The following is a 25,694-nucleotide window of genomic DNA, read 5'->3' as shown; positions in this document are numbered from 1 at the left end:
GGCTTCTAAGGAGCCGTTATGTAGTACCGTGTCAATGATCCATGCATTGAGGACTCCCTAAGTACGCATTGACACGATAGACCGGAACGGCTCTGAAGAAGCCGTTACGGTCTATCATGCCAATGATCTGAGGATATTGGCAGTACCTCCTGCACTGCTATAGAGACTGTAAAAGTCTCTGAAGAAGCTGTTATGATGCCAGTGGAAGAACCATCAATCAGGTCGATGACAGGGTTTCATTTTGCCAGTTTTCCACTTTATCATTGGGAAATTTTGTTTTATTTTTAGAATTAGATTCAAAGAACTGACAAAATAAAAAGGCTGCCCACAGGGTGGCTCTGGGACCATGTGGAGGTAACCAGGATCAGAATAGGACCTCTGGTTTTATTAGTTCTAGGTTTTTAGTACCGGCTGACTTGCTGGGAGGGCTGGGCCAAGTCACTTTTTACCTCCTTTTACTCTCCTCTAGCAAGAATGGAAATGGATGACATCTTTTGAGTGGAGATTGCTGTAGGGCTTGGAAAATGTGCGTTTAGACTAGTTACAACTAAGGCTTGTCTCAACATCTTATCACTGGTGGAGGATGCTGAGATGAAACATACTTTTCACACCTAAGCATGCCAGCAAAAGCTATGCTGAAAGGAAGCCTTAATCTATTATATAGTTTATATAGTTTTGCTAGACTCCATTTACATCAGTTGTGAGCATTACAGCTTGGCAGAAGGTCATCTTTATTTTCTTCAATACCACAAATTTCTATGAAAATATTCTGAATCTCTTTTACCATGTCTTCCTTAGCACATGAATATGCTGCAAAATGCTTTGAAAGAACATCGTTGCACAGTGGCGTTTTAATTCATGTTAAGTCTTTGACCACAAAACACTACTTAACTAGTTTGTATTGTTTGTATCTGCTCTTCCACACCCTTTCAGGGGAAACCAGGCTTTTTGTTCTTTCATATTCACTTCATACTTCTGTTTAGAGGAAATAGAGCTATAGTAGAATATACATACATAGAGAGAGTACTCTACCTATTATATACACTACTCACTAATATAATAAGCCTATTTATGGTGTGATGCCACATTATCTGAGTCATGATTCAGTGTTAGCAGACTACTGGAGAAACGCTGTAACCATACCTTATGGAAAGCAGAGATCCTCAAGCAAGAAAAAGTAGAGTTACTGGTGAGGTTGGGGTACCATACAGAGACCTTGTCTGTAGCCAGGCTGGCCTGAAAAGTATGAGCTTAAAGAAGAAGAAACTGTGCAAAAGAAGCCGAAGGAACATTATAGAAGGTCAGAGAGGATCATGATAAAGCTGGGGAAGCTGAGAAGGCAGAAATGTCTCAGGGAGCAGTGGCCATTGGTCCTAGGTACCTCCTTCTTGGGACTCAAAAACTTGGATATTTTCAAGTATATTTTTAGATGTATTGAAACACATAATCATAGAATCATGGAATGGTTTGGGTTGGAACAGATCTTAAAGATCATCTAGCCCAACCTCCCTGGCATGAGCAAGGACACCTTCCACTAGACCAGGTTGCTCAAAGCTGCATCCAGCCTGGCCTTGAACACCTCCAGGGGGGGAGCACCCACCATAGTTAGGTACCCCGTACCAGAAATTGATTTGGCAATGTTAATTATAAATTTGGCATTGCAGAGAAGGCTGTAGCCATCAGGTCCACAGCAACATTGCCAGCAAGCAAAGAAGAGAAGGCAACAGGATGTCTTCTGAAGGCTGGAGACATGCATGGCTTTAACCAGCACAGTCCATCAGCCAAACGCCTGTCAGGTAAAGGATTGTACAAAAAATTCTAGAAAGCCACAATTGCTCCTTGGCTAACCACCTTCTTTCCAAAGGAAAAGCTTCAGTGGCCATTATTAATTCCTTGAGAACGCATCTTTGGGATTTAGAGGCTGTTTGGAGTAGCCTTGAGAACCTATGGGCAGCAGACTGCCAGGCAACCCAAATTCCATTGAACATCTTCCTCCATGCTGCACGTTGACAAATTTGCATGAAAAGTAGCATTTCAAAATCTGGGCAGCTGAAGACTGCTGTCCCTCGGGAAAAAAAATAAGCTTTGCGCTAAATTTAATCATCTAGGGGGTTAAACTCTAGTGAGAAGGAAAAAGAAGATATTGGTTTACAATCGTTCTGACCACGTTTCACTTGAGGTCTTTAACGCAATCTTTCAGGTATCTCATATCCTGATGCTGCCTCTGCCACATGTGCTGAGTCCTCGATGCAAAATCTCAAATCTTTTTTTCAAAATTTGGGATATGAACAGGCACTAGTCTTCTTCCCTGTATATATTTATTAGTAAGATTTTTGCACGGTATATTTGCAGTGCAACAGATTTTACCAACCACCGCTTAAGAGGAAAACTGACTCAATGTAAGGTTTTGTGTCTTTTTTTGTCCATTCAAACTGGTCACTGAAAAGGTGCAAAGCGCTGCTAAAAGTACATTTTTTAAAATCCGAAGCCTTTTAAGATAGGTACACAATGCAAGAATATGCAGCTGCAATTTTAAAAAGGTTACTGTTCCTTTAATGCCCAGCTGGTCCTGAGATGTAATAAAATTGACATATTGATTCCTTTGAATTTACAAATGCCTGTTTCATAAACTCCATCTCCAAAGCCTAGGCATCTTTAGAGCACTGTCATTTTTTTCTCCAAATGGATCAATTATGTGCCCACGTAATCCTGTTACCTGTGAAATCCATGCATACTTCTGCCATTTGCTGCAGTTCCCAGGCGGACAAACTTGCATTATGTACGCATAAACAAACAGAACATTTTCCTGATATTAGGGATTGTTTTCAAAGTGAAAGGCAATCTCCTGGGTCCTTTATTCAAAAAAACATTCATAGTACTGTGTTCCTCCGAGTAACCTCTCTGCACTATATGTATAATTATTACACAACACGTCATTAAAAAAACATTGAGTCCCGCTATCTCAAATGCTTCAACTGCAAAAGGCACCAAGACTTTGCAGCCAGACCTCATTTTTCTATTGAATCAAACTTTCCCATTTCTTTACCAGCTTCTGCATTTGATAATTATCGCCATATCCGTAAGGAAATCATTTTCATCAGAAATGATTCTGTGTGGCTTAAAAATTGGAAAAGCACCCAAAACTGCCAAGTTTGCTGTGGAGGTTTGGGGATTTTTAATTTTGTTTTTAGGATAATTAATCTTTTCATCGTGCCGAGCACCTTTCCATGGTTTACACACACACACAGAGTCAAGCAGGCATTAACCTGCAAACCTACCACTTACGCATATAAATGCATCACACATACAACTATTCCCATATCCCGTGGCATATTATTTATATGAATATATAACATGCACATAAACACATTTATACATACACACACCACAGACAATCCTCAAACACACGCAGAGAAAAAGAGAATAAATGTGGTTTTCTCTGTATATGAATTCTTTATAAAGTACTGTGTATATACATAGATATGAATTCTCATTTCATTCTTTCAGGCTGTGCTGTATCTGATTTTCTACACTTCACTGGGCAACCAGCAGTTCAGTTACACTACACTTGCACTGTACAATTTGTCTCTAAAAGGTTCCCAAAATTATGAAACATTTTGTCTGCTGCATGACCTGCTCACCGCGGTGCCTCAGCCCAAGATGCATCCACACATAGAGAGAGGATGGCACTGAAAAAATATATATATGTTTGATGCTTGGAGCTCATACAAGTGGCCCAATACACCCTTACCATTGTGCAGGAGTGGGTTTTAAAGATAAATGGCTGCATGTTAACCAGATTTGACATGCTGCACAAAAGCAGCCACCTTTGGTCCCACGACACAACCAAACAGAAAAAACAACAAGCAATCCTGGCAAAAGATGTCCTATGTGAATAAAAGCCCAACAATTTGTCACATAGTCATTACAAAACGTTCCAGGCTTTGAGGCTTGCCATGGGACAGCAGCGATAAGAACAGCATAGAAAAATGAAGACTGAGTGAGTCGGGGTGACAGAAGAGTTAAAACTCGAGGAAAGCTCTGGTAGTTACAGAGAGGAAACAAAGAGGATATTTTCATTTGGCTCTTTCCGAAGACACACATGCACAAAAAAGACATAATTAATTAAATCAAGAAGCTCAGTTGTTTTGAGAGGTGATTGAAATCTGACGTGCAAAGTAGAAATATTTATGTTTACTTTCTATTTTAGGAATCCGCAATGCTTTTCCTTCATTGCATTTCCCCACCACTACAATGGCCATGGCTCAGTGTATCAAGTAGTAAGCACTGCCTGTTCAGGGCCAAATCCTGCTCATGTTTCTCATGGCATTTGGTTTTTCCTCATGGGAACAGGCCCAAAAAACTCCAAAGGTGTAACTGGGGGGTGAAGTCTTAATGGGTGGAAGCAGAGCAGTAGCTGATCTCCTGCGTTCCTTTGAGTTCACATGAGATAGATAGAAAAGAAAAAACCCAAACTTAGGCTTGGTTTGATGAGGCTAAATTTCCAAAGAAGCTTGAACCTACAGCTTTCCGCTAAAACCAACCACAGGCATGAAACCCAACTTTTCTTATCCGTGTCGCACTGAAGTCACCCATGCACCCCCACTGACTGCACACAGGTTATGCCAGTTCGCTAATAATTTGATGTATTTTTACAGCCCCTACACAGGAGTTCAAATGCATAAGTGCAGCTGCTTGCTAAGCTACACACAATGGAGCTCACATTTTAAAATACCTTTCAGTCAATAATCATCATTGCTTCAGTGGTTACCATTAGCTTCTTTATATGCAGTGGCAGAAAACTGGGGAGGGAGGGGGCAGTTAAAAGGAATATTGTCTTCTTAATTAGAATAATCAGTTGTATAATAAACTCTGAGAATTTGATTATTAGAAACATACATTTATCATTTTCTTAGTCAAATTCCTGGGCATCCACTTGCCCTCTGATGAAACAACGAATGATACTTGTCCTTCCTCAGTCCCAGAGAACTTCAGAGTGTTTTAAAGATATTAAGCTCCACAAAAGCCCTGTGAATGAGTTCATCAGTGTTTCCCCATCTCCTAGACAGGGAAAACGAGCACAGTGAGGTTAATTTACTTGCCAGAGAGCACACATGGCACTTGATGCTGTACTCACCTACCCCAGCAGCGCGTGTGCAGAGATGGGGCCGGAGTAGCATCCTGTCACAGCCCGAACCTGCAGCCTCTGCCCAGCTGTTCTGCAGCCTTCTCGCAGCATCACAGCAGGCCAGCAGGACCAGCATGGCACGGCTTTGCCCTTGGCCCTTTGTGGGCCTAATAGTTTGGCAGAGGTTTTTCTACAAGCAAATTAAATAGCCTTGAAATCGCCTCTGAAGTGCACAGAGCTTATCAAGAGAAAAAAAAAAAACAAACCCAAAAAAACCCCAAACAACAAAAAACCCCAAAAAAACCCCACACCGAACACGCAAGTGTCAGCTGAGAAAAAAGTTCATTATTACATGTCAATGAAAAATTAATAGAAAAGGCTACAATAGTTAAATTACATGGTTAATTCAGCCTTTCTGCAGGAAGACCAGCTTTCTTTAATTAAAGCACATTATGTTCAAAAGCCATCGTGTGTGTGTTTTACAGCAACCTGATACCCAACCTGATACCAACACCTGTACATCCGTGTCAAGAAATTCAAAGCACTTTCACATATTCCAGCCCAGCGATCAACGCTATTGAAAGTCCAAATTATTTTTAAATATATAGGGGGATAACTAAGCCAGAACATTCTGTGGACTCGAACAGGGGGACGAGAACTGTTCAGATCATGGAGATGTCAGTTCCAGCAGCGTGTGCCTTGGATATTTTTTTGACTGTCAAGAAGATTTTAGATCTTTAAGATCTGTTTGTTGTCAGGTTTGCCGCTAGCTTTTTGTATCCACAGGTCATTTTTTTTTTTTGTTGTTAGGAATTAGCATTTCTCATTTGCTAGCTGAAAGTTTAGAGGAAGCACCAAAATACTGATAAACAAAGTTCATCTAAGGGAAAATCTCTGTATGCATAACCTAGTTAACAATTCTTTTATGGTTGCTGGATGAAATTCGAAATGCATATTTAAAGAGAGAGTTTTTACAGAAAGAATTGGTACTACCAAGACTTTTTGAGTGTGCTGTACTAATTTTGAGTAAGAAGTCATTATGATTTCCATGCTGTATTAGCATCTCTTTTATTTCTCAGTGTCTGTGCTGCACTATTTCAACTCACTGCAGGTTGTGGTTACTTTTTTGATACTACATCATTTAAACACATACCATAGCTGAAGACGTTCAAGATTACCGGGGACTTGAGTCAACATTTTGGCCTTTGTAAAGGATCTTAACCAAACATTTTGTTTAGTTAAACTCCAGTTGATGCCACGATGCATGTGATATCACTCCCCAAAAAGTGCAAAACTGATTCATCATGCCATCTCTGGCAGCATTTCTTCAGCGTTTGCTGCAAATGGGGAGGAAGAAAGACACCGAATGCACGGATTGATTTTCAAATTACCTCAATATTTTGAAAACATTTTCACCTGCATGCTGAGAATGCTAAGAATAGGCAGGAAGGCAATTGTGCATTTGCACAGCCTCCACTGCATTCATTTATAAATTACCTCATCACTGACTGAAATTAACACTGATTCTTACAGGCAATTTCTCAATTTCCAATGCTAATTACATTTTTTTTACTTTTAAATTCTGTACCACCTGTTTTGGGCAAGACATCTTAGGCAGCGCGACCGCATTTAATCACAATTTTAATTAACCGCCCTGTAGATGTGAAAAAGAAGCAATTATAATGTAGATGAATGATGATTTTTCTGCATTAAATTGTTTTGTTTCCCTGGTATGTTGATTGTAACACAGCACACAAATACAGTAACTGTACAATTTTTTTCTATTGTAATTTAGTAATTGTTTTTGGAAAACCAGTTTGGAAATGAGTGACTTCATCTGTTTACAAATTGATTGATACTGTTAACTCACTGATTGCTGCAGCATACATTTTGTATTGCACAGCCTAGCATAAAATATAATTAGGCATGCACAGACTTTGCAGCACCATTTTGGAATCTGAAAATCAACTGTAACCGAAGTGTGTTTTTCCTTGAGCATCCTAGTATCAGCCGGAGCTGATGATACGATAATCACCAAACAATGGTCTTTTCCCATCCCACTGCTGGTAGAAACCCTTGGATTTAATCTGATAGTCTCACAGCCTAAAATGGGGTGGGGTTTTTTTGGATTATGCTTTGCCAGACCTCGGGGCTGGCAAGTCTGCAACTCACCCGACTCCCTCAGATTGCTATCAGGAAGGAGCAAACAAGTGATGGAAAGAAACAATGATGGCAAAAAGAGCCACAGTTCACAAAACCTGGGGATTGTTCCTGACACGTGTGTGCCATGGCACCGGCTATTTCTGGCTACACATTAAAGGGGGAGAAGATCTTGATCTGACTCATCATGGCTGGCAGTTACAGATTGCCCAAGTTATATATATATCCCCACAGAGCAACGCAGAGGCCATACCCATCGGAGGCAAAGCCTGCTTGCATTCCCAGGGCAGGAGGTCGTGCCGGAGTGGGAAGGGAGCAGATGTGCGGCTCTAGCAGCACCTGGGCTTTAGGAGACAGTGCCACCACCACAGTGCTCTGTCAGCCACCTGGGACAGTCCTGCTGGGGGTTGCCCACTTTGGGGCTATAAGCCCCCCAGTACAGGTGGGGTAGGGTGCAGGGACATGCAGAGATGTGCACCTCAGCAGTTAAGTGTGCTACTCCCCTCCCAATATCTTGGGCAATCCACGGAGCAAGAGGTTTCCATCAGCTAGGACTTGCGAAGAGGTGAGACCCCACATCAGCCTGTGTGAGACCCCATCACCACCAGACCTGCAATGTTGTCACTCAGAGCAGACCAAAACCAGGACACCAAACTGACAGGACAAGGCAGACCTGGAGCTGGCTCCTGTGCTGCCACTCTCTGGGGGGGCATGCGGGTCACTGCTGGTTTGAGACATCTTGAGGGGTTCCTGGTCTCATCTGCTGTCCTGCTTGCTTTATAAATATTTGTTAACAGGGCAGGACATAAACTCTACTGTTCAGTAGGTGATTTTTGTAAGAATACAGCTATCCATACATAAAAGGGTCTATTATCTCACTGTGGAAGAGATTTACATGCGTAACTCCCATTAACTCTTATGGGACTTAGGCACGTAAATCTCTTGTGCATCTAGAGAAGAATAGACCACATAAGGTCTTGTGATCTATACTGCTAGTAGGTTTAAGTCCCTTTCATTTATAAAGCTATACAAAAATTAACCATTAAAGCTTATTCTGTGCAAGCTGTCCCCCTACATATATCACCCAGCTCTCTGTTTGAAGTACTTGATGCAAACGCATACTGAGAAAAGGTACCAGAGAAAGCAAGTCCATTCATTTCGGTTAGTAAAATTGTCATAGCTGAAAGGAAGCAGACTAAGGGCAGGTAGAAAAATTGTACAGGTTTTGCTGAGCAGATTCAATTTCAGATTTAGGCTTTAAACTGGGCTATTTGGAGAAGGGATACTTTCATTTTCCTGTATGCTCCTTCCTCCTCCTCCTCCCCTCTCTCCCATGCCTACTTACAGCCTCCAAGTAAAGCACTGTGCCTTGGACCAAATAACCCTTCTCGGCTAGAGCGATACAATCTTTACACAATCAAACCAAGATGCATCTACTAAGGGAAAATAAATAAATCTTTTCTTTCATAAACTTGTTTAAGCCAAAATGTTCATTGGTAAGCCTGTAAAAGTGGGAACATCTGTGTTCCTGCTGGAATTTGATGTCTCACCACAAACCTTTCCATATGCACTTTGCCTCTGATCGGAAACAAAAAGAGAAATACCTGATTCCCAGACTCAATTGGGTAGCTCCTTCTATCTTCACACCCTGACCTACTGAGCATTCCTCCCTGCAATGGGCTGCTTCCCAGGGCTACCTCTGCCATGGAAGCTGACTAGCTAATCTCTTAGCAAACACTTGCAGCAAACCTGAAGAGAGTTTAAAAAGGCGACAAAGAAGGGGAGAAAAAACAAACAGAAAGAAAAAAACCAAACCCAAACAAAAAAACCCACCACCACCAAAGAACTTTCTATAGATAAAGCTTATGGCACCTCTAAGAGAACCTAAATATATTCCATATGTTCACATTTAGTCTTGATGAACTGCTGAGCTACGAAGTCGTGGCCACCTAATGAACATATATATTTTAATCTTAATCCAGTTTCCTGCTCCCTTCCATTAGCCTGCCATAACTCAGCTTTCTTTATTCCTTCCAGCCAACAGTCTGACTACGCTTACAGGTATTTGCAAAGTGCTGCTTTTATCACAGCAACACCGCCGGGATGATACGGCTCTTGAGAAGTCCGTCCTGTGTGCCCTGCCTTCACAAGGGGTAACCTCTCCTTAGAAGCTTATATGAAAATCCACTGTTGAAATAAATAACAACTCTCAACAAAGGATCAAAGAAGAAATAAATCTTTTACCCTTCTAAGACTTTTTAAAACTGCAATCCCATTTTTTAACTAGATAACGGTTAAGAGGCTACCGGCCACCTCTTTTTCTGGGAGCTACGTTTTAAATGTTGGCTGCATGGATATTGGACAGGCAAATGAATCTGTAGTGCTTGGGAGCAAAAGCTTTTAAAATAAAGTTTGTGTGCGGTATATGAAAACATATTGTTTGGAATTTAAGTTCTAATATCGAGGAACAAACAGAGCATTAAATCAAGCAAAACTGTGACAAGGCCAATATGCACATGGATGATGCCAGCGAGGCATCTCCAGCCCTTTGTTCACAGCTTAACAAAACTGTGCCGTCACACCACTTTAGCTCAACAGTGCCTGTCGAATGGGCATCAGCAGATCAGCCAATGCCTGTCACACACACAGCTGAAAAACTGTTTGAAAGCAAGGCTTACTTGAGCACAAGTCTGGTAAGAAAAGTGAGAGGGGATTTTAATCATCTGGTAAAGACTACATATATATATGTATATATATATGGGGAAAAAAGTATATTGTCAGCTCCCTTTCCCAGGAAAGTAACATAGCTCTGCTCTTCTTCACCTTTACGGAATGGGTCTTGGTGGTGTTGCCTGTTCCTGGCTCTGCCACTCCTTCCCACACAATGTAAGATTCAGAATTATTTTCAAAGAAGTAAAATTCTGTTGGGGAAGGGGGAGGAGGGAATGTCAGAAGGAATGATCCCGATTTGTCCAGTAATCTATTAAAAATTAATTTCCACATCATTCTACTTGGAGCCCCCCCTGCCCCCTGACAGAGGGTAAATGAAGTAACGTATTCAAGGAAATGTTTGGTCTGATTCTAATGTAATCATCTTTGCAGATGAACGTCTCTCTGGGTTTTGGTTGTTGGGTTGGTTTTGGTTTTGTTTGGTTGTTGGTTTTGGTTTTGTTGGGGTTTTGGTTATTTTTTTTTTGAGCTGATCAAAATGTGTTTTCACTGATATTAACAACCTTCTCAGTCACTTCTCTTAACAGTCGGAGTGCATAAACATGATGCTGCACTGCAAAGAATCGAAGCAAAATCAGCTTGTTAGTGACAGCAACTTCGGTTCGGCACTTTCCGCTTTGTTTTACACCACCTTTTCTCCCCTTTTCCTCCACCTTTCCCCTCTTTTTCCCCCTTCTCTAGCAGGCCACCTCCGGGTACCAGGGGCACTCGGAGGGAGGACCATGAGGAAGCTGAGGGGGACTTGGGGGGGGATCAGGGGAGGTTTGGGGGTCTGGGGCTGTCAGGAGGGATTGGGGGAACCGGGGTGAGTATGGAGGGAACCGCGGGGTGAACAGAGGGGGAGCGGGGTGTTAAGGCAAGGGGGGGGCCACGGCATGACTGGGGGGAGTGCCGGGGGACACCGGGTGGAGCAGGGGCTGCAGCCCCGGGTGCGGGGCCTTCTCCCCCTGCCTGCCCACCGCCGCTGTCAGCTCGCTGCCTGCACGTTAGCTGTCTCTTTCCCAGTCCCTGCCCTGTCAGTTCCTGGTCTGCCAATTTCAACTTGAAGCTTGACTGGGCTGATTTGATGCAAATACCTCCAGGGAAAACCCTGAAACTGATGAACAGTTATGTCAAGTCGATTTTGCACCATCGGGAAAAGGTAACCTCTGCGAGAAAAAAAAACAACAAGGTTAAAGAGACAAGGGCTTTTCACGTGTAATACCACTGCTGCACATCTTGTTCACTGTTTACCATCCCTCAGAAATTGTAACTGTCAGAATTAGTCCTAATTGCAGATGCGAAAGCTGCCATTATAATAAAAACAGAGGCAGTGCAGGCATTAAATGTAGCAGCCTAATTTGTGAGACTACTGAAAAGGTAGAGTAAATGAATATTTCATTACTTTAATTACCAGGGACTACTCTTTTCTTGCTGTCTTATGATAAGTGTTGCTGTAACTAGCAACAGCAAACATCCACTAAAACATAAAGTGCAATAATAGTACTGCTGTCAGGATCGCTGCTTTAAAATACGAGCAGGGAGGGGGGGGAATATAATGGTTTATCTATTTCTTAGAGATCCACGGGAGTAGGAGATGGAAACTCGTTTAAAGTCAAAAAACAAAAGGGCGAATAAACAGGTTTTAGTCAAAGAAAATAATGACCCGGGGGGTGGGGGGTGGGAGTTGAGGACACGCTTGAAATCCCAGACCCAGGAGGGGTGGCGGGCATCGCGGAGCCGCTCCCCCTCGTCTCCCTCCCTCCCTTTCTCTTTCCTTCTCTCCCTCCCCCCCGGGAGAGAAGTCTGGGGCCTTGGCCGAGAGGTGTAAGCGGGGGGCAGTATCCCGGTGCAGCCGCCCCGGCCCGCCTGCCCTCCATTCCTCCCCTCGCCCTGGGTAGGGCTTTGCTCGGCAACGCCGGGGCACGGCGCCGAGACCCCCCGTCTGTGCGTCCGTCACTCGCCCCCCCGCCCCAAAGAGGCGGTTTGACTGCTCTCCTCCGGTGCAGGGGGCCGAGGCTGCTCACCGGCCCAAGCACATCGCTCCGCACCGCGGTACCGGCGCGGCCCCAGCGGGGTGTCGGGGAGGGGGATGCTCCCGGAGGCGGCGGTTCTCGGCCGGCCCCACCGAGCTCCCACCTGCCGGGCGGCCGCAGAGCCACCCGAAAGAGGCCGGGGGTCCCTGTCCCGCTCCACCGCCGCGGCGGCACGGCCGGGGGAGGTGGTGGTGGGGTGTTCCGAAGGAAGTGGCTGGCAGCGTCCCGGCTTGGCGGGGGGGGGAGGTGCCCCGACGGGGATGCCGTGACCGGGGCAGGCCACCCCCCCAGCCCGGGCCCTCCCCGGACCCGCCGAGCGCCCTCGCGCCGGGGCCGCCGCCTGCCTGGCCGCCGGTCCCGGGTCCCGGCCCCGACGCTCGCCACACCGGCTCCCGACAGACCCGGGGAAATTTGTCAACAGTTCTCAACCACGTTGGTAATTACGTTCCTGGAATCCGCAGCGATAGATGTAAAGAAAGGGAGCTGCCTCGACTTTTCCTTGGAATAATCGTTCCTGTTCACAGCCATCCATCCCTCTCTCCAGCCTTTCCCAACCACATTCCCCGTTCCGCCTCCCACACTGGGCTCCCCAGAAACACACGGGATTAGCTGCTGTGCCTTACTCGTCTCCGAAGGGGCAACAGCTCCCTCCTCGCCTTTGTGTGACCATCCATCCAACCCAACTTTCCCCGCAAAAGACCCGAAAAATATGCAAGGCTCGCACTGGCGCTGAGAAGCAGGACAAAGTTTAACTTCTCTGTTGGCAGCTGGAGAATAACTCCCAGGCAGGATTCGAGCAAAAGATCTGATTTGCTGAATTCTGCTCTTTGATTTGTATTTGTATGTTATTGCTACTGCAAAGGTTGTTGCCAACCTCAATTAGATCACAAATGAGATCAGTTGAATTCAACTCCCAAACTGTGACCTGACCATGGTCTGAAAGTATTCAAAAACGCATTTTAAGCCTTCCTTTGATTTCAAAAGGAATACTGCATGCTTGGTCATTCATACAAATAACATAAAACGTAATTATGGGATGATTTGGCAGATGACACTCCTGCCAAACGACGCTACATGCCAGACACTGTAATGCTATGGCTGCTGTCCTGGTGCTCCAGCGCACAGCACCCTTGTGTAAGGGGGGACTAACGGGCTGTGCACAATGTTGAGGTGCTTAAATGTGTCTGGGGAGGCCAATGCAACAGCAACGACTGCACCACATTAAAAACCCCAGTCAGAAACTGCTGTATCACATGGAGGGGAAGTGGATCCGCACTATCAAACCTCCAGGAGGCAGGAGGCTGCGACAACGGGAGCTTGCAGCTTGACACACGGGTAACAACATAACAAACACCTTTAATTCTGTCATGTCTCATACCCTTTGCTTTCTCACACATTTGTGGCTGCTCTAACATTGACACCTACACTTAAAAAAAAAAAAAAAAAAAGAAGGAAAAAAAAACCCCTCAACAACAAAAATCCCCAAATGAAGCAATCTTATTCAAGCTCAAAAAAGAAACACCTGTAAAGTTTTTCTTATGCCCAGCAAAAATAACTAACTTATAAGCTCCTTCTAATGGCTCAAAAAAGAGGAGGAAACAGCTTTCTGACAAAAAAAAAACCAACCCAAAAAAACCAAAAAAAAAAAGCCACAAAAAAAAAAACCCCAAACAAACAAAAAAACCCCCACAAACAAAACAAAAAACAAAACCCAAAACAAACAAAAAAGAAGTTCGCTTTTGGGAATGTGAAGCCCCCAGAAAGCTGATGGCTTTCCTTCAAACCTCGGGAGTTATGGGAAGCGACTCGTACAGGTTTGCCGGTGTAACTTCCCAGCTATTCTGCTGCTTCAGTGCAGATCCTAAACTGACCTTTCTCTCCTAGCAATGCATACAAGCTTTCCTAGAGATATGTACGTGGAAGGTAGATACAGAGTGCGAACATGAATGTACACATATATGACCCCAAACTGACAGAAGAGGCTATTGTGGCGATGCCTCATGGCTCTCCCCAGTCCTGTATCTGACGGATCGACCGCAAAAGATTCAGCTGACACCAGGTAGATGTGTCAAATTGGGCTTGTGCTGTGGCTTCTGCAGTGGCACCTGTTGGACTGACCCCCAGTAAACCTCTCTTTAGGCCTGGTGCCTGCTAGGCCAGGCAGGGCCCCAGAGAGCACAAGGCGTTAACACTCCTTCCAGCATTACTGGGTAGGTTAATATCACAGCTGCTTGGTAAAGCATTATCCAGCACCTCACTTAACAAAAGCCTGCTTTTGCAAACAGCCTCCTACTTTTCCCCAAGTGTCCAAAGGTGTTTACTGAAGTAAATCTGCCTAAATCCTCCGTTGCTTGGGTCATGGGGGTGGTGAGGAGGGTGGAAAGTGTAGAGATAATCTCTTTTTGTAAATTCTGCAAATCTTCTGGGAAAAAAAATCGGGAATCTGTGTCACATGCTTCTGTTCAACTGGTAACATCTCGGTTAGTGTGGTCCTTATGAGTGAAATCTGCCATACCAGCTACAGCTAAATAAGACATCCCTCCCGCTCCTCGTTGTTCAAACTGTTCTTCCTTCTCGAAGTTGCTTTAGCACGTCTTATCTATTTGCTGATAGGAAGGGGGAAGAAAAAAAAAAAAAAAACCCCAAAAAAACCCCAAACCAAAACCTGTTAGGAGCTTAAAAGTAGTTTCGGGGGGGGGGGGGGAAATGACAGTTTGGTCGGCAGAAGATAGTGTAGTTGAAAACTTGTCACTTGAGATTTCTGCACTACCCCGGTTATTCCAACACCAGCAACTGCATATTACTTTTTACATGTTGCAAATAGAGGCAAACAACACGGGAAATTTTGACAGCTCTGCCTGAAAGGGCTTAAATACTTCTCAGTAAGCAGGATCCAGTTATAAATAAATCTTGTCTTGGTGAGAAAAAAGTGGCTACGACCAAAGACCTCACCATTTTTAAAAAAGAAAACCTGATTAAAAGCACAGAAGGGCTTCTGAAGAATAAACAAATAGGCAAATCTGGCGGGGGGGACAGCCGGAAAATGGATATGAACTGAACTATGAAACCTAGGGAGCCCAGCTATAGAAACTTCCACAAATCTCTCCTTACTCCTCGTCCGTGCTCATTTTCTGATGCCGCTGAGGATTCGCTGAGTTGCTGCTTTTCCCCGGTGGGCCGGGGCAGGCCGGGGCGGTCGCCAGCCCGGGGACAGCCCTGCTATTGCCACCGGCCTTGCCACGCCACCGGCCCCGCGGCCCCGCCAGGCGCAGAAGCACCCAGCCCGACCCTTCCAGATCACGTAAAAATATCACAAAAGATATCTTTCCATGGGGGAAAGAGCTTTTTTTCCCTGGTAATCCGCCCGTCGGTGGCGGGCAAGGCTGCCTCACCCCCAGCCAGCCCCGCTCCCCAAGGTCACGGTGAGTAAACAATAATAGTAATTAAAACAAAATAATAGGCAGCAGTCAAGAGCTGAGAGTACACACACCTGACCCTAACTATAACAGACTTCTCAGAGTAGAATTTGATCCCCCCCTGACACTTTCTACCTCAAGTGTTAGAGCGAGTGGCCATGAATAGTACAGGCATGCCATCTTGTAACACTATCTGCCTGTCAGAAGAGCCAAGGCTGGGTAGTGCAGGATCTATATAAGGCTTGTAACTAGGGGAAGCCCAACAAACAGCTACAAACACCTAAGTTATTTTACTCAGCCTCCACCCTTCTGCTTTTTCCCCCCTTCTTCTCACTCTCTCCTTTTTTTTTTTTTTTTTTTTCTTTTCATCTTGGCTTTCTGTTGCAGAATGCAAATGTAGCCTGCCGGCGGTGAATGGGCTGAATTGTGATTAAGAAGAAGAAGAGCTCCTTTCTTTGTTCTCCCCTCAGGGGATGTTTACTGGGAGAGACACAGCGGATCAGATATGAAAGGCATTCAGGTCAGCATTGATGTGAGCGAAAGTGAAATCATACCTAAGGCATTCAAAAGACCGCCGTGTCAGGGGTTCAGCTAACGGTGCATCTACTGTGTCTTCCCTGTTAGGCACAGGGAAAAAAAAAGGGGGGGGGGAAATCTCCACAAACAGGCATTTTTTTAAATCACAAGAAAAATTATATAGAGGAAAAAAAAAAAGTTTTCCTTCGCTTTACCACCCGAGCAGAAGCTACAGGACTTGGTGCTTTTCTCCCTAATGATCACGGTCGGAACAGGTCAACTTGTATTAATTGTAGCTGTTGGGATCAGCATCCTTTTTAAGGAGAAATGATCTAGCCTGAATTGCGAACCGTTATTTTCAGGCCCACCTATACCTACGCTATCTATGCACATATTATACACGCACACCTAAGTGTACATGCATGCATACATCTCTCTCTCTCTCTAAGTTTCAAGAAGCTGTGTGGCTTATTTATTCTGATACAAAACACAAGCAATCGTTTCTTGCCTCCCTCAAAAGCAACTTCAATGATAAAGGACAGTGTGGCATATCAAACTAGCACAGTACACCTTAAAAAGTAATCTTGCAGGAACTTGGAAACTCCTAGAAACACTTTGCTGCAAGCTCACAGCTCATGAGGACGGCAACAGCAGGCGTGAGAAGTTGGTGTGCAGCTATTTAAGTTAAACTGCTTCAAGAAAAAGTCTAGGGTTTGTCAGTTTTTTCATTAAAAATGCTTGATGGAGAAATATTTGGATCTTACTCTTTTCTTTTTTTTTAAGTTTGACTTCTCACAGCCCAGATACTCTCTCAATAGACTTTCCAAGTGGTTAGCTGACGCTGTTGGCATAAACAGAGATATGTAAATATATAGGGGAAAAATCGCAAGTTACAGTTAATCATACAAAGAGTTAGGAGGTGGCTGCATTTACTGGGGCTGAAACGATAATGAAAACGACAAACCATTTTTAAAAAGCCTAAAAAAATAAGGGACGGGACTGGATGTCGTGTGCAGTAATCATCCCCATATTCTGAATTTGTTTCCACCTTCAGAGTCTTAGTTAAAATACACCGTATAACGCTCACATCTGCTTTAATGGTGACGTTTAATTCTGAAATATTTTCAACTAGTGTTTCTGCATCACAGATTTCTCTCCTTTTTCTCTATACTCTAAAAAGACAACTAAAGAGCAATCAAAAAGGTGTCTGACTTGGCCATTCAGACAATTGCACCCTTGTGGGAATGCTGGAATGAATGGTACAGTGGACACCCCAGCACTATTGACGTTATAAACATGTAAATGAAACACATTAGGGCAGACAATCAATTGTCTGTGAGCACTGCAAACCTGCACTCCCTCTCTATGTGACAGGCACAAAATAGTGTCTACCTTGGGAAGCCATAGTCTTAGGAGAAAAAAGGACAAAGAATTCTCTTTCACAGAGGGGAAAATGCACCTTAAAAGCACTGGGATAATGCAGATGCCAAAAACTGTTGTGAGGCGAAGAATTTCCTATTTCTTGGAATGAATGTGGGGCTGCTGTAAAAGAATCAACACCCTTCTTTCCACTCTGAATGGAGACACACATTTTCTCTTGGAGAATATTACCAGCCTGTCCTGAGAGCTTGCATCTCAACCTTCCATCTATTTTCCCTACCTTGGGCAGTTGGCTATGTATAATTATCGATAATTAACTTGTAATGGTTTCCTTATTTCCCTCTCCCCCCCTTTTCGAATATGGCTTTTCCAGTCATCAAGTCTATTTTCTTACAGCAATTAGAAATTCACCCCAAAGTTTCCTTGAGAAGCATGTGCGATAAGCAAAAGCCAGTAAGTATCGAATGGTCACAGCGGTGAATCAGGCACATATCTCCAAATTCACTGGGTTTCTCGAAACTCGGAATAAAATAAATAGATCAGTCTTGACAGAGAAAACAAGCTCCTCTGCTCCGTGTCATGGCTCAGTCTGGACATGAAGCTGAACCGAGGAAATCTGGCCAGATAATCATTACGCCCTGGTCACTCGCGTTTAGTGCATCAATTTTTAATGCCTATCTCCAGGTGCTTTTCTGAAGGGAGTACATTTGTTGTAGGCAACTCTAGGAGTAATCTCCTCGCAACGGATTCCCGGCCCTGAGGAGGTTCCCGGGAAAGGAAGCGCTCCCAGGTGCCTGCTCTGCTTCCCGCCACCTGAACTGCCCCGAAAGCAGCTTTTCACTCACCCCCACCTTCAGCCTGGCCACCCCAAACTTCTCCAGGCAGGGATGAGAAGCCGCTCTTCCCACTCACTGAAGGCACCAGGCAGTTCGGGGTTTATTTTTGTTCCCCCCCTCGTTTTTCAAGTGAAAGAGGTTTCTCCCCTTCCCCAGCATCCCCGAGAGGAGGGCGGGGGAGGTGGGGTGGGTATCTTTTTGGGGGAAAGACTCTGAGCGAGTAGAACCGTGTCTGCTTGTTTGGTCTGTGTTCTCCCTCGGATCAGACGCACTGAAAGCATTGAACTTTCTCCCTTTTCTTTACAACTGGAAGCGACATGGCAAAGAAATCAAAGAGCGCTGTTTACTGAAACTTTGGGGTAAATTACAGTCAACTTTTCCCTCTTCCCCTCCATCCTGGGGATTTTAAATTTATTTTTTAGGTTTGAGGGCAGGGAGAGGCAAGGAAGGGGAAAAACAATCCACCCAGCAAACGCCTGAGCACAACAACAAGGAGGGGGGCAGCCCATCTGCTGAGGCACGACAGGGCAGGGCTCCGCACCGCTCCGCACCGGCGCTGAGGCCGCTGACGCAGCCCCCGCCTCCGCGGGGCGCCCGTGCGGAAAGGGGGCTCTCTGGCCTCTCCTCCTTCTCCTCTTCCTCCTCCTCCTCTGCCGCGACTTCTCTCCCAAGTGAAAGTGCCGCGAAGTGAGTCAGGCGCTGGGAATCATCTGACCGAACTTCCCGGAGCTCCGTAGCATTCCTCGGCTGACCCCCCCCAGCCCCCGCCCCGCTTTCGGGGTCCTCTCCTGCCCATCCTCCCTCCTGCTCCCCCCCCCGGGGGGTCACCTCTCATTCATTTCCACATCCCCTTCTTCAGCCCCCCTCCCCTCCCCCCGCACTCCTCTTCTTCACTCCAGCAGCTCGGGTCAGCTCCGTTAGCTTGGAAAATCCCCAGCTTTTTTCCCTTCTACTCTATTTAGCTCCGCCGTAATTTTATCCGGTACCTAATCCCCAGCCTTGCCCATCCTCGCACACGAACACGCAGGGACACGCACACAGGCGTGGAGCCCACCGAGGCATCAATTGTATTATCCTGGTTTGTCCCTGTTTGTAATGTGTATGTGGTTGCCCTCATACATCCTCCGCTCCCCACGCCCCCACCTTCCTTGATGACCGTCTATTTTTTTTTTTTCTGGTGGCTTTTTAATATTATTTTGGTTCTGCTGCGTTTCTAAGGAATTTCTGTCTGATTTCGATAAGCATCACCGTTCCGGGTGTTATCAGCAAAGACACAAGCTCAGAAGTAACATATTTTCCACGAATCCAGGAAAGAAGAAAAATCCACTCAGTTCAGATAAATCCTGGGCAATTCCCAACGGGAAAGGCATTGGATACGTGCTTGTCGAGAGAGAGAAAATGAAAAAAAAAAAAACCCTTAACCAAACCCAGCCTCTCCTGTCTACCTGCTTCTCAGAACCAGGACATTTCTCACTCAGAAATGAATGAAAGAAACAAATTAGGGAGCACAAAGAGAAAAGAGTGGACGGACAGAAAGTCAAATTATATCCCCCGCCTCTCCGTGCTCTTGAGCAGAGCAAGGCTCTGAAGGCAGAAGTTAGACCTCCGTCTAACCAGCGCACACTTGGAATGAAGTTTGCAGGATCTTTAGGCTGTTACCTTAAAATGGCAATTAAACTTTCGACTTCCAAGCGTGGGGTTTTCCCAAGTTAGTGCAGCTCCGTGGAAACACACTTTTGCATGGGAGCAAAGAGAATCTGTGTCACCCTGGGTCCATACGTGTTCCCAAAGTCTTGGATGGGATAATAGGGCGGCCGGGCTATGTCCGGGTGTCCTGGGCAAGCCAAGGCACCCATCTCTCTTTTTTTCTTTTTTTGGGGGGGGGGGGAGAGTTGAGACTCAAATTGTGTTTAGAAAATAAGAAACACGTAGACGCATCCCTCATCACAGAGCATGTGATGGGTTTAACACGCTAAACTAATAATCTGGTATGAAAAGCAAAGAGCCTGAAGAAGAACCCCCCCCCACTCTCAGAATATTCTTTACTGCAAAAGAGCACTTCTGGATGCGTTGCTTTAAATCTCGTTTTCTTTTTCTCTCAAAAATGACTGTTTAACATAAGAAAAAAGGCTACTTGACACAAAGCTTTTGTTATCCAGTTGATCAGCAACGTGCTTTAGATACTTGTAAGGGGAAAAAAGCCCCACAACAGACATTGATTTTAGAAAATCAATAACCAACATTTAATAAAAAGAACAGAGGAAACACAAGAGAGGAGAGGGAAACATTACGTGTAATTTTAATGTCTCCTAAATTACCCAGAGATGAGGGGAAGGGGAGGTCTCCTCTGTGAGGACCACCTTAAATAATGACAGACACAAGAGTAAAGGGTGGTGGTGGAGGGGGAGAGACTTTCAAAAAAGATAACAAGGAACGGAACCTTGGGAAGAGGCTCGGAATATATTATTTTAGTTGTTTTTTTCTTTTTTGGGGGGGGAGAGTGGTGGGGTTTTGGTATGGTGTTTTCTTTTTTTTTTTTTTTTTTTGTAATACTAAGCCAAGCAAATAGATCAAAGACAACACAAAGGGAAAAGCCAGTGTAACATAACGAACAGTTTCTGACTAAAATTCCTCTATCACTCCCCCATATGGCTCGACGCCTCCACCACAACAAGAAAAAGACACGCACACACACACACTTACACTCACAACCTAGAGAGAGGGAAGGGGAGGGGGGGCAGCATCATTTGCTTCTGATCAACATTCTCTTGTCTTTGTGCTTTTTATTGTTGGTGGTGTTGGTGTGCGTCCCCCTCCCTCTTTCGCCCCGCTCCACCTCGCCACTTAAATGAAGTAGTTGAGCTAGCAGCGCAAGGGTCCAGGTTTACACAAATATCTTCCTTCCTCTGGCTCCTCGAGAGTAAAGTTGGGGAAAGTGGGGCCGGGATGGCCAGGCGAGGGGCTGCGGGTGGGGAGAACTGGAGAAACTACGGAAGGGACGGGAAGAGACGGGGACAGGGCACCCGCAGCTGTGAGAGCTGCCAAACCTGAGATCAGCGCAGAACACCGCGTCCCGCTGAGCCCCGGCCCTCCGCGGCCGGCGGGACCGGGAGCGGGTGGGTGGGTGGGGGCAGCTACGGACAACCGGGCACCGGGCTTGTTAGTGTTATGAATTATTAGGGAGGAGGAAGTTTCATTTTCGAGTCGCTAACAACAAAAAAAGAGAGAGTCACTAACTCACTGCCAGCCCGCCTCGGGGTTCTCACGCCGCCAGGTTTTTTCCCAGGGCCTGTAGCGGGGCTGGCTGCCCTCCGCGCCTCTCCGCGCCCCCCACCGCCCCGCTTCTCGCCTCTCCTCTCCCTGCCCCTGACAGCGCCGGAGCGACCCGGGAAGCGGTGGGAGAACTGGGAAGCGGTGGGGGAACCGGGCCGCCTCCCCCCCGCCGCGGGGCAAGCGGCCCCACCGCTCCGCGCCCGCACAACAAACTTTGGGGAGCAGCGGCGGCGGCACGCTGATACCTTCTCTTACACCCCACCTCTTCGCACACACACATACAGCTCCGCACACATACATACATCCCCACACACACACCCCGCTCCGCCGGCGCCCCGCGGCCGCGCAGCCCCCTCGGGACGGCCCAGCAGCCGCAGAGGGGAGGCGGAGAGCGGCGAGACCCAGGCGGCTGCCGGCCCCGTCCCCCCTCTTCCCGTCCCGCCGTAGCTTCCCCCCACCCTGGGACGCAGCGGAACGGGCCGGAAAAGTTTTCTTGAGGGGTGGGCTTACCGTTTTTCCTCCGGGGGTTGGCTTGTTTTCGCCTCTTACACCTGGGGCCATCCGCCATGATCTGCTGCTTCATTGATAAGAGTGGATCAGATGGCAGTTCGCATGGGCTCGGCTCCCCGGTTCAGCAGCACGCAGGCTCTATGTAACGACCAAACACAGCGACACGGTGGGCATTGGGGATGGCCCATTTAAACGCAGGGCGCCAACCGGGACCCCGATTTCCACCCGAGAAAGAACCCATCCACGCTCACGGCGAGGTTTGCCGTGCCCGGGGGGGGGGGGGGGGTGGGGTGGGACGCAGACGGAGCAGGCTCCCCCTCTCTCCCCAGCCGGGCAGATTTTGCCTTTATTTATTTATTTATTTATTTATTTATGGTCTCTGTGTGTGTGTCTGCGTGAGCGTGTGTCTTCCTCTCTGTGTGTGCATGTGTGTGTGTGTGTGTGTGTATGTGTGTATTGCACCAGCAAAGCAGATCAGAGAGGGAGAGAGAGAGACAGACAAGAATTACATCTCAAATGAGTCATAACTCATGACCGTATGAGGGAATGCACAGCTTTTACAGTAGGCTGTTTGACTCAATGCTAGGCGGACCATTTCCTCCTAAAAGTACTTTAATTTGACATTAGAACTTTTTTTCACATGAAATCCTAGCCTTCTCTCCTTCTGCTTTTATATATATGTTTTCCTCCCCCAAAGTGCACTCCAGCCAAGTGATAAGAGGAGAGGGAAACATGGCTCTCCTCTCTCCTTTTGGGGTAAAGCACAGCACGGAGCCCTCCCCTCCCCAGAACAACGAGGAGTGTAATTATAAACCTCTGTCACCTTTTTAGTCAGTTTGACAATATTCAGGGTTTCCCCTATCCCTCAGTTAAACAAAGCTTCAGAGTGTCTTTTTTTTTTTTTTCCTTCCCAGAAAAGAAACAGAAATCAAAACTGCTGCTGTCAAGAGTTTGCAGGCTTTCAGTTGGGTTTTGTTTTTTGTTGGTTTGTTGGGAGGTTTTTGTTGAGTTTGGGTTTTTTTTTTTTTAACTTAGAAACTTTTGGACCTGCTGTGTGTGCTCGGGCGGTGCAGAAGCTCTGTCTGTCAAAGGGAGAGGGCAGGAGTGTTTGCTTTGCTTGGAAGAACGCTCCTGAAACTCAGTCCATCTCGAAGAAGATGCTGTAGCTTTAAAGATGCTTTGGCTAGAGGATTAGTTTAAACAGGGGGCTATAAAAGATGTAACAGATGCAAACTGTAAAACAAGAGCAATTAACCCTTGCTCTCCTGAGCAGGATCCCCCCTCGCCTTCGCATCTATTGTCTTCTCCTGCACTGGGAGTTTTGCACAAAACCTAAAAAATCAACAATTTATTTATTTATGTATTTATTTTCAGCAAAGTGGGCTTTAAAAATCATTATTATTTCTGTTTTCTTTCCCCTCCCCTTTGTGTCATTTTACTTTGCTGGAGCTTCACAACAGGACTGAGCAGTGAAGTGTGTTGCTGCTATGTCTTTTTATTTCGCCTAAACTCTGTTCTCAGACGTTTGCGGTTGTAAAACCTGCTTGGCTAAAGTAAAATAAAATAAAAAAATACATTTCTGAGCAGGTAAGAGGATGGGAATATGGAGAGAGTGTGTGCGGGGTCAGCGCCTTTGCTCACTCTCTCCTGCTTGGGATTCCGCCTGGACAGAGGGAATTGGTGGCTGTGTGGATGTATGTGGCTGAGGAAGGCAGAGGCTAAGAAATGTGAGAAACTTTAGTATTTCCCAGTTATTCCCGATCCTAGAGTGGGCAATGGTGGCATCCCTGCGGCGAACCGACCAGGAGATGCAGCGGGAAGGGGAGGACAGGCACTGAGACAAGCCCGGATCCTCAGCCCGCCTCGGCAACTGGCGTTTTAATGCAAAACCACCAATGGTGAATTGTTTGAAATGCGTTTCACCACCTTCCCTGCGCTCAGACCCCAGCAAAAAGTTGTCAATGATTTCAAACCTGCAGATCTCGAGAGCACCTTTCTTCCCAGAGGACTGGCTAGCTTTTGAATATATATATACATCTATATATACACACACATATACCTACACATATATATATATATTGCTTTTTGGTAAACGACTTTTAAGTTCCAGTCAGTACTTTCACTTCTTGCTTCAGGATCCCAGAAGCTAAAGTATTACTTCACCCAGCTTCACTAAATAAAATAAAGAAATGAAACTGCCTAAGCAGACAAAACACCAAACTTTCTGTTTGGGGAAGCACACACTTTGCCGGGGAGCCTTGCCCGGGGCTGGGGCTCCAGCGGTGCTCAGCCGGGCTGGCTCAGGCTCAGGGCGTGCAAGGCATTAACAGGTACCTGCAAACTTTCAGAGCTAAGATGTGAATCCTGAAATAAAACGAGCAGGAGGTGGGTGGGGGAATGTTTGGGTTTTCGGGTGTTTTTTTGGTTTTGTTTTGGTTTGGGTTTTTTTTTTTTTTTTCTTCTTTTCCCCTGCAGGAGGACTGAATCACTTCCCTAGCACGAAAACTTTTTCTACTCCCTTTAAAAAGGCACCTCCCGTACCTGGCTGACAGGTAAGGGGAGCAGGACTGGTGGTGGCACAGCCCACAGCACCCCAAAACTGTTCACCCCTTCCCGGAGCGGTACCGAAGAGACTTCAGGTTTCGGTTTGAAAAGAAAAAAAAAAAAGGGGGAAAGAGGTTTTTCGCCCCAAGTATAAACAAGCCAGAAATAAGGCATCACGCTTAAAATAACTAAAATGTTACCGAAATTAAATAAGCCCGCGAGTGCGTGAGAAAAAAGAGGGGAAGGGGGGGAAAAAAAAAAAAAAAAGGAGAAAATGGAATTAAATTCCGAACCTACCTGCGAAGTCTTGTTTGTAGTTTTGGCCAGAAATGGTGAGAAGAAAAAGCATGAAGAAGCCGCGAAGTGGAGGAGAAAGGGTGAAGGGAGATGCAGCTCCTGGAGAAATTGTAAAAAGCCTTGCAAAGAGTTGTCGGAAGGACCGTTATTCCTGCTGGGCAGGTTAGGACTGATCTCTTTCTGCCACTCCAGGAAACACAAACCTGGGGACGGACTGACGTGTTACGCCTCTTCTAATGACATTTTTTTCTTTTTCTTTTCTGTAGGAGCGAGAGGAGAGACCCTGAAACACACGCCACCTATCTTTGTGGGGAGGGATAATTGAAGAGCACCAAACGTGAGCATCATGTGGAAACGTGATCGCCAAGTTTCTCTCTGGGAAAGGATCTGGGATAGATTATACCTTGAAGTCTCCGCGAACGCTTTAGCGGCAGAAATGCAATTCCACCTCCTCCCGCCCGCCCCCCGCCCCGCGCCCGCCCCCCGCCCCGCCGCTCCGCGCCGCTCCGCGCCTCTTCGCGCCCCACCGCCTTCACCCCGCCGCGGCGCCCCGCGGAAACTCACTGAGTCCCGACGCCGCGCCCCCCCTTCCCGAGGGGCTGCACCCCCAGCCCGCGGCTGCAGCCCTGCCGACTCCCCTGTCCCCGGCTGCATCCTCTGGCCCCCCCGACCTCATCCCCACTCTCCCCGGGGCGCATCCCTGCCCCTCTTCCCGCTCCCCGGGGATGTGTGTCTCGCCCCCCCAGCTGCATCCCCTTCCCTCCGGATGGCGGAATCGCCCACCCCCGCAGCAGGATCCCTGTCGGACACCCCCCCATACTCCCCCCCCCGTCTGGATCCCAGCCGGATCCCCTGCCTCCAGGCTGGATCCCTGCCGTTTCCCATCCCC

At 46.4% G+C, this 25,694-nt stretch overlaps 1 protein-coding gene across 2 annotated transcripts in view; it reads right to left on the bottom strand.

Annotated features, from left to right (window-relative positions):
- Positions 1 to 25,231, bottom strand: part of ZEB2 (zinc finger E-box binding homeobox 2) — a 115,935-nt gene extending 90,704 nt beyond the window's left edge. Inside the window, exons 1-2 of one of the 2 annotated variants that reach the window (XM_030487648.1) lie at positions 24,806 to 25,231; positions 21,965 to 22,102 (exon numbers count right to left, since the gene is read on the bottom strand). In XM_030487648.1, the coding sequence (XP_030343508.1) occupies positions 21,965 to 22,037 (73 nt within the window). In that variant the 5' untranslated portion in view covers positions 22,038 to 22,102; positions 24,806 to 25,231. Of the gene's footprint in view, positions 1 to 11,094; positions 11,167 to 21,964; positions 22,103 to 24,805 lie in introns of those variants that run through there. The other variant, XM_030487649.1, reaches the window with a different exon arrangement.
- Positions 25,232 to 25,694: the final 463 nt, after the last annotated feature.

Source organism: Strigops habroptila, chromosome 5, assembly GCF_004027225.2.
Source record: "Strigops habroptila isolate Jane chromosome 5, bStrHab1.2.pri, whole genome shotgun sequence".
In the NCBI taxonomy this organism is placed as follows: Eukaryota; Metazoa; Chordata; class Aves; order Psittaciformes; family Psittacidae; genus Strigops; species Strigops habroptila.
The sequence above is the reverse complement of the archived record's forward strand: the minus strand, read 5'-3'. Positions and strand labels throughout refer to the sequence as shown.